The sequence below is a fragment of the Apodemus sylvaticus genome, chromosome 18, assembly GCF_947179515.1.
Source record: "Apodemus sylvaticus chromosome 18, mApoSyl1.1, whole genome shotgun sequence".
Classification (NCBI taxonomy): Eukaryota; Metazoa; Chordata; class Mammalia; order Rodentia; family Muridae; genus Apodemus; species Apodemus sylvaticus.
Window position 1 is genome coordinate 71,020,447 of NC_067489.1, and position 15,490 is coordinate 71,035,936.

Here is a 15,490-nt window from a genome sequence, read left to right on the forward strand (position 1 = left end):
TGCTGGATGGCGGGAGTTGAGGAAGAGAGACTCAGAAGAGCTTGTCCTTCGCCAGGCCGTTCCTCAGCGGCTCCCTGCCGGCGTGAAGCAGAGACGCATTAGTCTGGGAAGCCAAAGCTTCCCTCCCCCTGGAGAATATCTTCTCGTTCCCTATTTCCACCTCAGCAAGGGCCCTCTTCCCTCCCCAGGCAGAACTGACGAGGGTCCTTGCCAAACAGCACTCGCTCCGTGGTCCCACCTAAACACCCCCGTGTGTCCCTCTGTGCCTCCCCTCCCACACACTCCCCTCCGACCAATCACTCAGTCTCTGGCAAAGGTTGAATGGTCCCCCCAGTGCTGCATTCTGTGGTGGGGCTGCACCCCTAGACCCAGTGATGGGAAAAGTTTATGCTTTCTTTTTTGAGATGGGATCCCTCTTTGTGGACCTGGCTAACCAGGAACTCCTTTTGTAGAGCAGGTTGACCTCAGATTCACAGAGATCCACCTGCCTCTACCTCTGCTTCACCTGTGCTGGTACTAAAGGCATGCACTACTGTGCCAGACACTAGAGTTTCCAACTAATACAGTAAGTCTCATTCTCCTGTCGCTCAGAGAATGGCGTCTGATGGCCAAGCGATTCTTGCCGTTGTTGGCCAGACGGAGGTTCCCTTAAGAAGGAAAGCCTAGCAGCCTCTGCCCACCCCCGCCTGCAGGAGTCAGCTCCTGAGGAGTGGGCACGGAGCTACGGCTGGCAGGGTCCCTGGGGTCCCTCATCTCTGTGCAGTCTGGGCTCTTGGGGGATGCCACAGATTTCTGTAAATGAGACAGAGCAGGTGGCTGCGGGGATGGAGGTCAGAGGTCGGGCCTTCAGGGCCTGAGTGCCACATGGCCAAGCACTGCTTTAGTGTGAGTTCTGTAGCGAGTGGGCCTTCCTGACTCGCTAGGGTCTCCCAACCCTCTTAAGCCTCGTGGAAACCTCTAGAATGTCGTAGAGCTTCCTCAATATGTCCTCACCATCTCTACAGACCTCACAGCTCACATTAGACATTCCACGTCAAGGGTTCGGCTGACACTTGGGAGGCAGAGGCAGGCAGAGGCAGACGGATCTGAGTTGGAGGCCAGCCTGGTCTACAGAGAAACAGAGCGAGTTCCAGGACAGCCAGGGATATCTGAGAAACCCTGTCCTGAAAAATAAAACAAAAAGATACCATTTCAAGTCAACACACCCCAAACGCCCCCCACACACACTTTGACCCCCACGTAGACCAAAAGTCTGAGTCCTAAGCCTTAATCGTTCTCGTTCATTCTAATGCTTTCCCAACCGAGCTGTTGTACGTCAGAGCAGGACAGGCTGGCCGCCCCAGCCCACTCAGAGCAGGACAGGCTGGCCGCCCCCAGCCCACTCGGGCCTCATGCTCTAGCTGAACTTGCCGCACCAGGGGCAGCACTGCACACGCATCCTGGGCCCCTCTGAGGATTAAAAGCTGCAGCCTTTCTAGAGGAGGTAAGTCCTGGAAGCCGGTGTCCGTGCTTTAGGCCTCGCCTGACCCGAAGTCTGTCTTCTGTTGAACGTTTGCAGCTCCTTAGGACAGGAACCCCAGCTCGCACCCTGGCCGCCACCAGCTAGCCGCCAGATGCCACCAGTGACTCTAGCCAGGGCTGTAAAATCCTTTGAACTGTAGATGTCAAGTTTTGTGAGGGCTAAGGTTACATTTAAAGTTTAAATTGCTGTGCTTAAGAGATCTACAAAACAGCCGGGTGGTGGCACCTGTAATCCCAGCACTCGGGAGGCAGAGGCAGGTAGATTTCTAAATTTGAGGCCAGCCTGGTCTACAGAGTGAGTTCCAGGACAGCCAGGGCTACACAGAGAAACCTTGTCTTGAAAAACCAAAAGAGAGAGAGATCTACAAAACAGAAATGTTCTAATCGGTATCCCCATGTGCCAAGGACAGATGGCTTCCTGGAACACTGGAGACTGTTGTTCTGTAAGATAAGCTGTGTGTGCCGGGCGGTGGTGGCGCACGCTGTAATCCCAGCACTCTGGGAGGCAGAGACAGGCGGATTTCTGAGTTTGAGGCCAGCCTGGTCTACAAAGTGAGTTCCAGGACAGCCAGGGCTACACAGAGAAACCCTGTCTCAAAAAACAAAAAAACAAAGCAAAACAAAACAAAAAAAGATAAGCTGTGTGTGTTCCCTTCAGTAAACAAGACCGGTTGCCTCAACTGCACAAGATAGATGCATTGATCACATAGGAAGTAGGTATGCAGGAAGGATGGCGGGATTTAGCCTGCCTCAGCGGATGACCGCAGGAAGTGCTAGCCTGATGGGTGTTGCCTATAAGCACCTGGGCAACCTAATTCATCGCTGTGCTCTGGGCATCCCAGGTCCCACCTGCCCGTCATCCTGCCCACTGCCCGTCATCCTGCCCACTGCCCGTCATCCTGCCCACTGTCCGTCATCCTGCCCACTGCCCGTCATCCTGGCCAGAACAGAAGAAAGCTTGCTTTAAATTTGGTTCAAAAATTCTGGTCATGGTCCGGCTTCTTGCCCCATGGGATGAACAGTTTCTGGTCAGTTGGGGGGGGGGGGAGAATCAGCTGTGACTGAGAGCAGCGTCATTGAGGTGACATCTTCCTAAGAGTGTTTCCTCAGCGTCAGGACACAAGAGCTGTGGTCCTGAGGGGGTCACCTTCCTCATAAGATGTAGGAGTCTCCCGTGTGGTCCAGGGTTTGAAGGCATGAGAGGCTCAGTGACAAGATGAGAGGCCATTGGTGACGGTGGAGATGCCAGCATGCTGGAGATCCCTCGCCACGGGAGGGCGACGGGGAGCGGAGAGGAGTGACTGTATGTGGCCAAGCCCACTGCTGCAGCTGCCCAAGCCCTTTGGAGTCTAGAAGATCCTGAGTGAGACCCAGATTTACGACATTGAGGTTCAGATTTCATTTACGCCATTGGAATTTGGTTTTGATCCACTTTGATTGTGTGTGCCCTGTTTTTTCCCCCGATTTGAAGTAAGAAACTTCTACTTTGGAATTTATAGGAGTCCACGATTAAGAGACTTCAAATAAATTTAAGAGTGGTTGAGCTTTTAAACGATGGAGATTTTTTGTTTTTACTTATTAATTTATTTTTTTTTCTAGATAGGGCTTTTCTGTGTAGTCCCGGCTAGCCTGGAACTCACATAGACCAGGCTGGCCTCGAACTAGCAGAGATCCACCTGCCTCTGCCTCCTGAGTGCTGGAATTAAAGGTGTGTGCCACCGCCGCCGCTGCCACCACTGCCACCACCACCTGGCTTATTGGCTTTTCGAGACAAAGTTTCACTAAATAGCCTTATGAGGCTTGGAACTTGGTGTCTGGAACAGCCTGACTGTGAAGTCAGAGACCTGCCTCCCTCTGTCTTCTGGCTGGACGTAAGGCGTGTGCCTCCATGCCTGGCAAGTGACAAAACTGCAAACACTTGGAACTTGTGACAGTTGGAGTGTTTTATATACTCCTAACCTTCACTCTGTTAACATCAGTGTGAGACGTTGGGGAGGAAAAGAATTGAGTCTGTGGTCTACTTTGTGTGTCTGGCTGGCAAATGGTCCGTGGCTTTTAGTTAGTGTTTCCTCTAGTTTACACAAACCGAGGCCACTGGGAGGAAGGCACGTCCACTGAGAACAGACCTCCATCGATTAACCTGGGGGGAGTCTGTGGAGCATCGCGTTGATTAGTTGATCAATGTGAGAGACCTCAGCCCACTGCGGGAGGCTCCCTTGGACAGGTGGCCCTGGGTGCTGTAAGAAAGCAGGATGCCTGAAGGTAGTGGCAAACACCTTTAATCCCAGCACTAAGGAGGCAGAGACAGAGCTCTGTGAGTTCGAGGCTAACCTGGTCTACAGAGCAAATTCCAGGACAGCCAGAGCTACACATAAAATACTGTCTTGAAAAACCAAAGGGAGCCTAGAGAAACGGCTTAGAGGTTAAGAGCATTGACTGTTCTTTCAGCGGTCCTGAGCTCAATTCCCAGCAATTCCCATCTGTAAAGGGATCCAATGCCCTCTTCTGGTGTGTCTGAAGACAGCGACAGTGTACTTATATCTATAAAAAAATCTTTGAAAAACAAACAAAAAACCCAAAACCAAACAAAAAACGTATCTGTACATTTGTTTTGTGCTTATGGATGATTCTCTGCATGTGTGTTAGTGTGCCACTTGTGCACCTGACGCCCACAGAGGTCCCAAGAGAGCCTCTGATCCCCCAGGACTGGAATTACAGACCGTTGTGAGCCACAGTGGAGATGCTGGGATTTGAACCTGGGCCCTCTGGAAGAGCAGGTGCATGGCTCTACATTCCTGAGAAGGGAATGGAGTTGGGCCTGATGTCAGCCACCGCTGACCTAGCACTCGGGAGGCTGAGGCAGAAGGATCTCCTTCAGTTTCAGGACAGCTTCAACTACAGAGAATGATTTTCAAGAAAAAAACCTACACACATAAATAGCCACATCTCAGTCCCCGATAAACCTGGGGCCGCAGAGGAAGTGAGGACAGCGCCACAGGAAGGGGCACAGAGCACGGGGAGCACAGCACTGGGGGCACAGAGCACGGGGAGCACAGCACTGGGGCACAGAGCATGGGGAGCACAGCACTGGGGCACAGAGCACGGGGAGCACAGCACTGGGGGGCACAGAGCACAGGGAGCTCAGCACTGGGGCACAGAGCATGGGGAGCACAGCACTGGGGCACAGAGCATGGGGAGCACAGCACTGGGGGGCACAGAGCACAGGGAGCACAGCACTGGGGGGCACAGAGCACGGGGAGCTCAGCACTGGGGCACAGAGCATGGGGAGCACAGCACTGGGGCACAGAGCATGGGGAGCACAGCACTGGGGGGCACAGAGCATGGGGAGCACAGCACTGGGGGGCACAGAGCACGGGGAGCGCAGCACTGGGGCACAGAGCACGGGGAGCACAGCACTGGGGGGCACAGAGCATGGGGAGCACAGCACTGGGGCACAGAGCATGGGGAGCACAGCACTGGGGGGCACAGAGCACGGGGAGCGCAGCACTGGGACACAGCAGCGCAGCACTGGGACACAACAGAGCAGCACCCGGGCAGGGTGAGCGCTCTAGGTCACTGCCTGTTCCTGTGATAAACACAGACCAAATGCGGTGGGGAGGAGGGAGGGTTGGCTTACACATCCCAGTCACAGCACACGGGAGCACGGAGAAAAGACAGGGCAGGAAACCAAAGCAGAGATCTGGCCGGCCCCACGGCCCACTCAGTCTTCTTCCTTCCTAGCTTGCCAGCTGGCCTCTCCCTCCCTCCCTCCCTCCCTCCCTCCCTCCCTCCCTCCCTCCCTCCCTCCCTCCCTCCCTCCTTTTTTCTTTCTCCCTTTGGTTTTTCTTTCCTTTTTTTTATTTTAAGGATTTATTTATTTATTATACGTAAGTGCACTCTCACTGTCTTCAGACACCAGAAGAGGGTGTCAGATCCCATCACAAATGGTTGTGAGCCACCATGTGGGTGCTGGGAATTGAACTCAGGACCCCTGGAAGAGCAGTCAGTGCTCTTAACCGCTGAGCCATCTCTCCAGCCCCACAAATAATTTTTAAAAAGAACTTAGGGCTGGGGTCTAGAGCAGTGGTTCTCAAGCTGTGAGTCACAACCCCATAGGGGTGACATGTCAGATCTCCTGCACATCAGATATGTACAGTACGATTCAATATCGTAATTATGAAGTAGAAATGAAAATAATTTTATGGTTGGGGGTCACCCCAACATGAGGAACTGTACTAAAGGTCCACAGTATTGGGAAGGTTGAGAACCACTGAAAAAGTGCGGCTCAGTGGTTAAAAGCACTCTCCTCCTCCTCTTCCTCCTCCTCCTCTTCCCCCTCCTCTTCCTTCTTCCTCCTCCTCCTCCTCCTCTTCTTTTTGAGACAGGGTTTCTCTGTCTAGCCTGGTTGTCCTGGAACTCACTCTGTAGACCAGGCTGGTCTCAAAGTCACAGAGAGCCACCTACCTCTGCCTCCTGAGTGCTGGGACTAAAGGCGTGCGCTGTCACTACTGCTCTTTCTAAGTGCCCGGGTTCAATTCCCAGCAATCACATGGAGGCTCACATCTGTCTCTAACTAGTTTCAGAGGCTCCGATGCCCTTTCTGGCCTTCTTGGGCACTGCTCATGCATAACATACACACATATATGCAGGCGAAACACCTACATACATACAATAAAATAATCTAAAAAAAATAAAAGCAGAGCAGACAAACGCAGGACCAACAAGAGCGTTCAGTAGCTAAAGGCACTCGTAGCCAAACTTGGCTTGTGATGGGTCCCTGGGGTCCCATGTGGAAAGAGACTTGACATTCGAAGGTTTTTCTCTGACCTACACACACACACTGTGACATACCCCCCAACCCCACAATAATAAGAGATATTTTTTTAAAATCCTCCTCCTATATTCCTTTAAAAACAAAAATTATTATCATCTCTCTCCCCTTCTTCACCTTCTGCCTCATGGTGTCTGAGCTAATGCATCCCAGGGCCTGGCTGGTTTGCACCTTCTGGAGCTTTTTAAAGCCTTCTGCCCTTGCCCCTGCTCAGCACTACCCACACCATCTCAGGGGGCTGTATGTCCTGAGCCCTGGTTACTGCCCAGACTAGGGTTGGTGAGGGCCCTGCTTGAGCTAACCCCAGACTCCACGCCAGCCCAGCGGGGCCAGGTGCAGTGCTCTGGCATTCTCCTGAGCCCTTGCGGTCCTTTGGGAGCTGGAGGTCATGACTGGGTCTGACCCAGTCTCTTGCACACTCCTTGGCCCAGGAAGCGGCTCCCAGCCCCGACAGCCTCTCTAGCTCCTTCCAGATGCTACATCTCGGCCTACATAACCAACCTCTGCTTCCGGTGCTCCCCCTGAGGACTCCCAGCACCCTCTGGAGCCCACACCAGTAGAGTCACGCCTGAAGGAGGAGCCGGGGACCAAGGCCCCGCCTCACTCACTCACTCACTCACTGGGCTTTGCAGGGCTTGGCTGTCGGAGCTTCCAGCAAGTCATATTCCCTCAGGTCTTCCAGTTCACGCATCTGACCAGTCAGCACCTTGGCTGCGAAAGCCACAATGTACTGCGGGAGAGAAAAGGCACCAATGAAACCCTGTGACTGCCACAGGCCCTTTGCACCTACACACAGGCCCATCAGAGGCCCGAGGATGGACTCACCAGGAACCAATAGACGTTCATGACCATGAGGAGCAGAAGCAGCGTGTTGAAGAAGAAGTAGTATGGAATGTCAGGCACAGACTGCAGGCTGGAGTGGCAGGTGGCATACAGAACCTTGAGCGGGAACCAGTAGAGGCGGAACCAGAACCTGGGGGAGGGGCCGTCAGGGAGATGGGGGGTGAGGAAGAGCAGTCCTCCTCCCCTCCTCCAACTCCCCTCCCCCGACTCGGCCAGTTCCTTCCTACGGCCCCCACTTGTCACTTACCCCCCAGGATCCTGACCCACTTCTGTCTTTCTCGGCACCTTGGCCTGGCAGCTCCACCCACATGCCACACCCCGCCCCTACCCCGCCTCGGAGAGGCCTTTCTGAACTAGACCACAGTCCTCTCTGCTTGGCCATCCTCCTCGTACCCTCAGCCTCTCTCCCTGGACTATTGTAGAGCCCTATCTCCTACCCAATCATGCACGCCTCTACCCCAATAAGCCACACCCCCTCTTCCCTTGCTTCGCCCACTATCCAACAGGACTCTCACCAGCAGAAGCAGAAGCTGAGACAGCCCAGGTTGGCCGCCAGCCCGTGCACGCGATGGTAGGCCCCGCCCCTGGCCTTGAAATACACGTTGAGCTTGGTGAACTCCAGCTGCACGTCGCAGACATCATGCAGGAAGAACACCAGGAGGCCTACGTTGTGGTACCTGCAGAGTGGGGACAGTCACACTGGACTGTGGAGCGGGCGGTCGGCCCAGGGCCACACATGGGTTTTTGTTACTGTTTGATTGTGTGTAACACAGATGTAACTGTGTATCTGTTCTGTGTGCCCAGGAGAGGGCGTCAAATTCCTAGAACTCTGTGCTAGGGACTGAGGCTGGGAAAGTGGCTCAGTTTGGCTTCCCAGAACCCACCTGGGGCTCACAACCACCGACAACTCCAGTGCCAGGGGACCCCACTCCACGCAGAGGAGACCTCCCCCCCCTACACATAAAAGCAAACCCAATAGAACCGTTCACATGCTGTTAGCCCGAGCCCTGGTTCCAGCCCCTCTTAGCCCTGTGTCATCCATGTCCGTGTGGGGTGTGCATGCCAGTGGCGATAGCAGGCAGTGTCACTCATTGCCCTGAAGCAGAGTCACTGGTGAGCCACTACGTGGGCATGGACACAAAACTTATGTCCTCGAGAGAACAGCCAGCGCTCTCAGCTGGGGGCCCGTTTCCGGCTGTCCACCCTGACGCTGAGTGCGGTCTCTCTGCTACAGCTCCTGCTGGCCCTGAACGCACAGGCTCGCCGATGGCCCCGGCCCAGCTGAGTCTGTCCCGTTAGAGACAGAGCTGTACTCTAGCTCAGGCCTGCGACTCTGGCTCAAGCGAGCCTCCTTCCTGTCTCCGCCTCCTGAGCAGGCAGGAACACGTGGGCTCTTGAATTTCAGGAGATCTCTGGGTCCCCTTTGAGTAAACCCTTGCTGTGTGTCTGGGTTAAAGCTGTCATGCAGGTGGTCAGCAAGATGGCTCAGGGGGTAAAGGCACTTGCCACCAAATCTGACAACCCGAGTTCAATTCCCAGGACCCACACTGCAGAAGGAGAACCAAACCCTCAAAGTTGTTCTGTCCTCCACACCAGCTGCAGTGCCCACACCGCCTCCCGAATGAATGAATGTGAAAGGAATTTTCGAAAAGGGTGTCTGTCACACAGGGAGCAGAGCAAGGGGACGGGTCTCTGAGCCCTCTCCAGGCCTTATACACCCCTGAGCCAGGATTCTTCCTTGCTTCCGCCTCAGCGTTCACACTAGCCCTGACCGGCCTCTGGCCCTTTGCACGTCACCTGCCTTCTCCTGATGAACTCACCGGAAGGCGTAGGAGGAGGCGATGAGGAGCAGGGTGACGACGTGGTGCACCAGCATGACCACGGAGTCCTTGCGCCAGCTGTCCATGTACACGGTGGCATAGACGGAATGGCAGTAGAAACTCCCCTGCAGCAGGTAGGCAACCGCTATGTCCCAAGGCACGGCCATGCCCGACCTCCAGTCTAGGAAGAGTCACAAGCACAGTCATTTCAGGGCCTCTGAGTCCCCTGAGAGTCCCACACAGCTCACACGGTGGCACGTGCCTGCTGGATATGGGTGGCTGTGGGTCCCTTCTACCTATAGGATTATTCATTGTGTACGTGACTGGGCACCGCCTGTCACAGAACCCCGTAGGGAAGCAAGAGGACGCTGCGGGAGTCGGGATTCTCTTCCCACTCAGGATGTCAGGCTTGGCACCCGAGCCAGGGAGCCACCCCACCAGCCAGGCCTGCGTCTGAGTCAGGGCCTCAGCTATGCCAGGCTCACCTCAAATCTCTAGGTAAAAAGGATGACCTTGGCCGGGCGGCGGTGGTGGTGGTGGTGGTGGTGGTGGTGGTGGGGCACGCCTGTAATCCCAGCACTTGGGAGACAGAGGCAAGTGAATTTCTGAATTCAAGGCCAGCCTTGTCTACAGAGTGAGTTCCAGGGCAACCGGGGCTACACAGAGAAACCCTGTCTCGAAAAAAACCACCACCACCACCAACAACAACAACAACAAAGATGACCTTGAACTCATAATCCTCCTGCCTCCACTTCCTGAGTGCTGGGATGCTGTGTGTGGAGGCAGCGTGCCTGACTGAAATAGATGGAACCAAGGCCCTCTGGGCAGTCTCTCTATCACCTCAGCTCCACCCACATTTTGTTTGGGTATTTTGTTGTTGTTTCAGAGTCTGTTAGTTAGCTCAGGCTGGCCTGAGAACTCATAGCAATGCTCCTGCCTCAGTCTCCTGCCAGGCCCACTCTGCAGACAAAGAGGTCTCCTGTTGCAGTGCCTGGTCCAGTGGTCTCACCTGTGCTGGGCGGGTCTCACACAGAGGACTGCCTGCCTCCTCTGCTCCAGCCCTCCCACGCCTCTAGGCAGGGAAGACCCCACCCAGGCAATTGTCTCCCCTCCTGGCGAGCCCTGTACTACACACTGCTCCCCACCTGTGCCTCCTCCCCTGTCACCATGCTCTGTCCCCAAGGTCCTGTGTCCCCAGCTCAGGCAGACAAGCAATAGCGTCACTGAGGGACTCTCTATGGCTAGTGAGGCAGCCTTACACGCAAAGATGCTTGCCTCAAACACCTGGACCAGAATCCCACTCGCAGAGTCCACATTAATGTGGAGGAGAGAAGCCACCCTCTCAGCACTGGGCCTGAGGCAGGAGGACAGCAAAGATTGAGACCATCCAGGAGGGCAGCGGTAGCGCACGCCTTTAATCCCAGCATTTGGGAGGCAGAAGCAGGTGGATTTCTGAGTTCGAAGCCAGCCTGGTCTACAGAGTGAGTTCCAGGACAGCCAGGGCTACACAGAGAAAAACCCCGTCTGGGGCGTGGGGGGAAGATTGGGACCATCCTAGGCTTCGAGATCCTATACAAAATTCCAGAAAGATCCACAGGAAGTCTCGGTGAGTAAAGCACTCACTTGCCGTCAGACCAGATGACCTGGCTTTCATTCCAGGCTCCATGTGACGAAAGAGAAGACCAACTCCCAAAAGCTGTGCTCTAACCTTCACGCGCATGTGCAAATGGTGGACACAGGTGTTCCCTCCCACACTGACATAAATGGGTAAGGTTTTAAAAGAGGGACAAGAACCCACACACTTCCTCACACCCCACACATCCTCACACCCTCACACACCCCAACCACCTCTCTCTCTGTCTTCTCTCTTTCACTCACACGCACACACACGCACACACACACACATACCTCCTCATCCTCTAGCAAAGCCCTAGCCTTAACCGTGCCTACCTGCACTGCCCCACTTCAGCCGAAGTCACCTTCCCTTCAGGAGGATCCCTGTCCCTGTGAACATAGCCACACCCCAGCTCTCTAAACCCATCCCCTGTTTTCTCTTGCTATAAGCAGACTGGATGTCCCCTGGAGGGCTTGGGAGCTTCCTTCGGACTGTGTCTAGCCCAGGCTGACCTGGTCCACCATGCTTAGGCCTGGGGCAGTGACTCAAGAGCAGAGCCTCTGCCTTGAATTGCCTGGTGAGTGGCTGTGGGCGTGGCTCGGGGTAAAGCGGAGAGGGATAGCTCAGAATCCCTCAGGGATGCTTGAGGACATGGTAGGCTGTGGCACGATGCCCAATATGCAGGAGTCTCTGGTTCCATCTCCAGAAAAAAAAATCCACAAAAACCTGTGGGTATTCAATAAATGCACAACACCCTGCTCCAAACACGGAGCAATCACGGCTCAGTCATGCGTCTGTCAGCGCCCCATGACCTTTAATCCCAGCACTCTGGACGCAAAAGCAGGCAGATCTCTGTCTGCTTTTTTGATTTTTGGGGTTTTTTTGGATTTGGTAATTTCGAGACAGGGTCTCTCTGTATAGCCCTGGCTGTCCTGGAACTCACTCTGTAGACCAGGCTGGCCTCGAACTCAGAAATCCACCTGCCTCTGCCTCCCAGAGTGCTGGGATTACAGGCGTGCGCCACCACCGCCCGGCTTGTCTGCTTTTTTTGAAACAAAACAAAACAACAAAACAAGACCATGAACTACCTACATAAAAGCGTATTGAATGCAGCTAACACCACACCTTTTGAAACTCAAAATAGTTTGTTCTGAGTGGCGATGGACACCTGGGATTCTAGTAGTCAGGGAGTTGAGGCAGGAGCATCTCCAATTTTGGGCCCTTCTGGACTATGTAAGAAAAAAAAATACGTGTTGCTTCCCATACGGATAAAGTCACGACAGGTCCTCGTTGTGCACTATTAGAGTCCCCTCAGCCTGGCCCTGCCCCTCCCCAGCATGTCTCTGCACCTCCTAGGTCCCTGATAATTCCTATATCATGCTCCCTAGCAAGGAGCCCCTCCCACTTTGCACATTTTTACACCTACAAATCTCCACCCTTACCCATCTCTGAAGCTCAAACTCTAATCAAGAGCTGAGTCTTCACAGAACCATCCTATGACACCCCAGGGCCTTTGCACATGCCCTTACAGCACTGCCTCTGGTAGGAGACCGCTTCTGACTACTCTACTTCCAGGGGTCCACTGCCACCTGTGTTTTGGGGCTGGCCTGACATCAAGACTTCCATTGAGATAGCCCATTAGGCCCACTCTGGAGGGGCAATGCATACAGGTGTGCAGGACACGGTGTACGTGTGGAGGTCAGAGAACAACTTTTCAAGAGTCATTTCTCACTTTCTACCATGTGGGTCCCAAGGGTAGAACTTGGGTTGTTAGGCTGGGCTGTACTACCTCGACAGCCTCCCCAGAATCCTTTGCGCTGCTCCCACAGGGTTCTTACCATAGAAGACAGAGGGTGGGTCATGGAAGAAAGGATAACTGGTGCCCAGGAGCAGGTAGGCGCAGTAGCTCCAACAGGCCAGGTAGAACAGAAGCTTCCAGGCGCTCTCAGGTAACCTGGCGGCATCTCTAGGCTGCAGACGACACCGCTTGGCCAGGGGCTGTGGGGACATGATGGGTAATGGTTATCACTGGGGAGCCCAGTGCTCCTCCGGGGGGCAAAGGGGGGCCAGGGACTCAGAGTCGCAATGGCACTGAGAAGCCAGGGTAACCAGAGCCCATGTGTTAGCCCAAGAAGGGCTAAACTTAGCGCCCAGCTGTCCTGTGTGGCCTGGAGAAAGGAGAGGGAAGGGGAGGGCAGGGGAGGGGGAGGGGAGGGGGAGGGGAGGGCAGGTGGGGGAGGGGGCGGGACGGGGCGACGGTGCTCAGGCTTTAGGCAATGGGGCCCAGGGAATCTGGGGGGCTCAGGTCCTCGCAGGGAATGGGGTGTGTCAGGGAAGGAGACAGGGGGATGACTTGACTGTTGAAGGAAAATACTTAGGGGGACAGAAAAACTTGAAAACACCAATGCTCCCCGGCCCTGGGAGGAAGACAGGAAGGGAAATTGAGTATAGGAGGGCGCTGGGGAGGGGAGCGGTGGTGTTAGAGGGAAAAGGGAGGGGCAAGTGAAAGGGACTCATGTGATACAAGGCACGCAAGGAGACACAGACACGCCACTGCAGGTGTACCCTGAATTAGAACGTACACTTGGGAAGCTAAGGCAGGATGATTGCCATGAGTTTCACCAACCTGGGCTTCAGCGTGAGAGACTGTCTCCAAAACTACAAAAGACATTTGGCATTGGCGGACTACACTTAGGGAAGGCTCCAGCGCCCTGGGGGTGGAGCTCCGGAGCTGAACGCCAAACCCAGCCCCCTTCCTCTCAAGGCTGAGGAGGCCAGAGGAGCACAGAGCACTGAGCGGTTGTCATGGAGACAGCCAGCCCAGCTCCTGTAACCCCTAGCAACCAGGCTGCTGCCAAGTTGAGCTTGGAGAGTGGGACAGCTCCTCCGCTCCTTTCTCGGAAAGGGTGAGGGGAGCCGGGCGGTGATGGCGCACGCCTGTAATCCCAGCACTTGGGAGGCAGAGGCAGGTGGATTTCTGAGTTCGAGGCCAGCCTGGTCTACAGAGTGAGTTCCAGGGCAGCCAGGGCTACACAGAGAAACCCTGTCTCGGAAAAACAAAACAAAACAAAAACAAAAAAAAAAAAAAAAAAAAAAAGGGTGGAACTAAGGAGGCCGCGCACGACCTCCAGCATCCTAGTGTCAGGGCCAGGGCAGAGGGGGACCATGGCTACACTGCGCCTCGGCCCTTCTCACTCACTCTTTCTTGGTCCTCTCCCTAGCAGCTGGGGCTGAAGGAGCTGAAGTTGCTCCCTCCAGCGGTGACACCAGGCCGGGTGGGCTCTGGAGCTGCACAGCACCCTGTCTTGACCTAACAAGGAGCAGCCTCTTCCCGCCAGCAGAGAAAGGCCCCTTTGTTGGCACAATGCTCTCTGTCCCCGCACCCCCCCCCGCCCCGTCACTCTCAGTTAGACGGGGGTGGGATGTCCCCAGCTAGTCCCCTGGGGAGTATCCACCCCAAATGCCACAGAGACTCCCTCACCCCAGGAGAGGTGAAGCGCAGGCCAATGCCATCAGTACAATCACTACAGGGCCATTCTTCAGCCCTGCCTGGTCAGTGCCTTCTTAGTCGCCAGAAAGGGGACATTTTGACCATCACCCCATGGGGGCGGCAGAATCCAGTCTGTGCAGAATCCACAGACAGGGTCATTTCCAAGGTTGAGCTTGGCCGATGACACGCAGGTCTGTGCTATCACTGGTTCTGGGGTGATGTGGACCCCAGACAGGGGCGGAGCCTCGACAGCACAGACTGGGTGCAGGCTCAGCAGCTCCCCGTGACGCAGGGCACAGGTGACCTCTGTATATTTCGAGGCCTCCTGGTCCAGCTCCTCTTTGGTCCCCAAATCGATCCCCAGGAAGGGCCCCAGGTCTGTCCTCCGGTCCGCAACAGCCCAGAGCCTGAACCAAGTGGATCGCCCTAGATTCTATCGAAACGACCCAGGGCAGGGTGTGGATCCGGTTTCCCTGGACCCAGAACATCCCACGCTATAATCCATCACAGCGTCACCCCCAATTCAGCCACACCCCCGCATCCAACCCGAGTAAAGGGTCTCGCGATAGCCTGAGGCCCCAACATCTTGGGCATCTCCAGACCCGAGCCCCCACTTTCCAGCGGCCACCATGGACATAGGAATACGTGAAGAGAGGCCCCACTCACTCTCCCGTATGCAGTTCTCAGGGTCCCCCCAGGTCTCACTGACCCGAAAGATGCGCGCGGTGGCTGCCGAGCGCAACGCTGTCCACCCTAGCGCGCAGAGCACGGCCAGCAGCAGCTCGGGTGCAGCCAGGTGCGCGTGCTCCGCCAGGCCGCGGCGCGCCAGTCCCCAGCCGCAGTCCCCGCAGCCCCGTGCCGCCGCCAGCGCCGAGGCCCAGCTTCTTTGCAACATCTGTGCATAACTCGGCATGGGCTCTGGCGCCCCGAGCCCGGTGGTCACCGCCGCAGCAGCCATGCTATCCGCTCGCCCGCGGTCTCCGCTGCTGCCTGCACCCATCCGAGTCGCCGCGCGCCCTCGCGTCACGCGCTGCAGCCAGGCCGGGGGCGCGCCGGGCCCAGACAGAGCAAGAAGGGGCGTGGTCTCTCAGGCACCACCCCTCCTGCCCTCCGGCGGTGCAGCTTTGAGACCAAGTGGTCCTTTGCTCCGTCTGCGACTGCCTTGGGGGCTCTTCTGTGGCCAAGATGTCTCAGCGGGAGAAGGTGAGGACAGACTGGCATTCACAAATTATTCTCTGACCTCCACCTGGACGCCCATTCACACAAATAAAAGCACTGAGACAATTAAAAAAAAAGTATTCGGCCCATGCTTGTGTCGGCACTCACCCTTTGCCCACTGTCTGAATGCAGGGTACCTGGTTCTGTGGGTG

The 15,490-nt window shown here is 55.5% G+C and overlaps 1 protein-coding gene across 1 annotated transcript; it reads right to left on the minus strand.

Annotated features, from left to right (window-relative positions):
• Positions 1-15,135, minus strand: Cers1 (ceramide synthase 1). Its single transcript, XM_052161878.1, has 7 exons — positions 14,830-15,135; positions 12,469-12,628; positions 9,016-9,196; positions 7,711-7,872; positions 7,178-7,325; positions 6,973-7,082; positions 1-74 (listed from the first exon to the last, which is right to left on the minus strand). Exons 1-7 carry the CDS (start codon positions 15,118-15,120, stop codon positions 32-34), a joined length of 1,095 nt encoding a protein of 364 aa, XP_052017838.1. The 5' UTR covers positions 15,121-15,135; the 3' UTR covers positions 1-31.
• Between the last annotated feature and the right edge of the window lie 355 nt (positions 15,136-15,490).

Bases quoted from the DNA above. Each gene is read 5' to 3' on its own strand.
- Cers1 (XM_052161878.1), bottom strand. From the start codon at position 15,120: ATGGGTGCAGGCAGCAGCGGAGACCGCGGGCGAGCGGATAGCATGGCT. The intron at 7,873-9,015 runs GTGAGTTCATCA...CCCACTCTGCAG, and splicing joins GCCTCCTCCTACGCCTTCCG to GTACCACAACGTAGGCCTCC. The intron at 7,326-7,710 runs GTGAGAGTCCTG...CCCCTCCCCCAG, and splicing joins CTCAGCTTCTGCTTCTGCTG to GTTCTGGTTCCGCCTCTACT.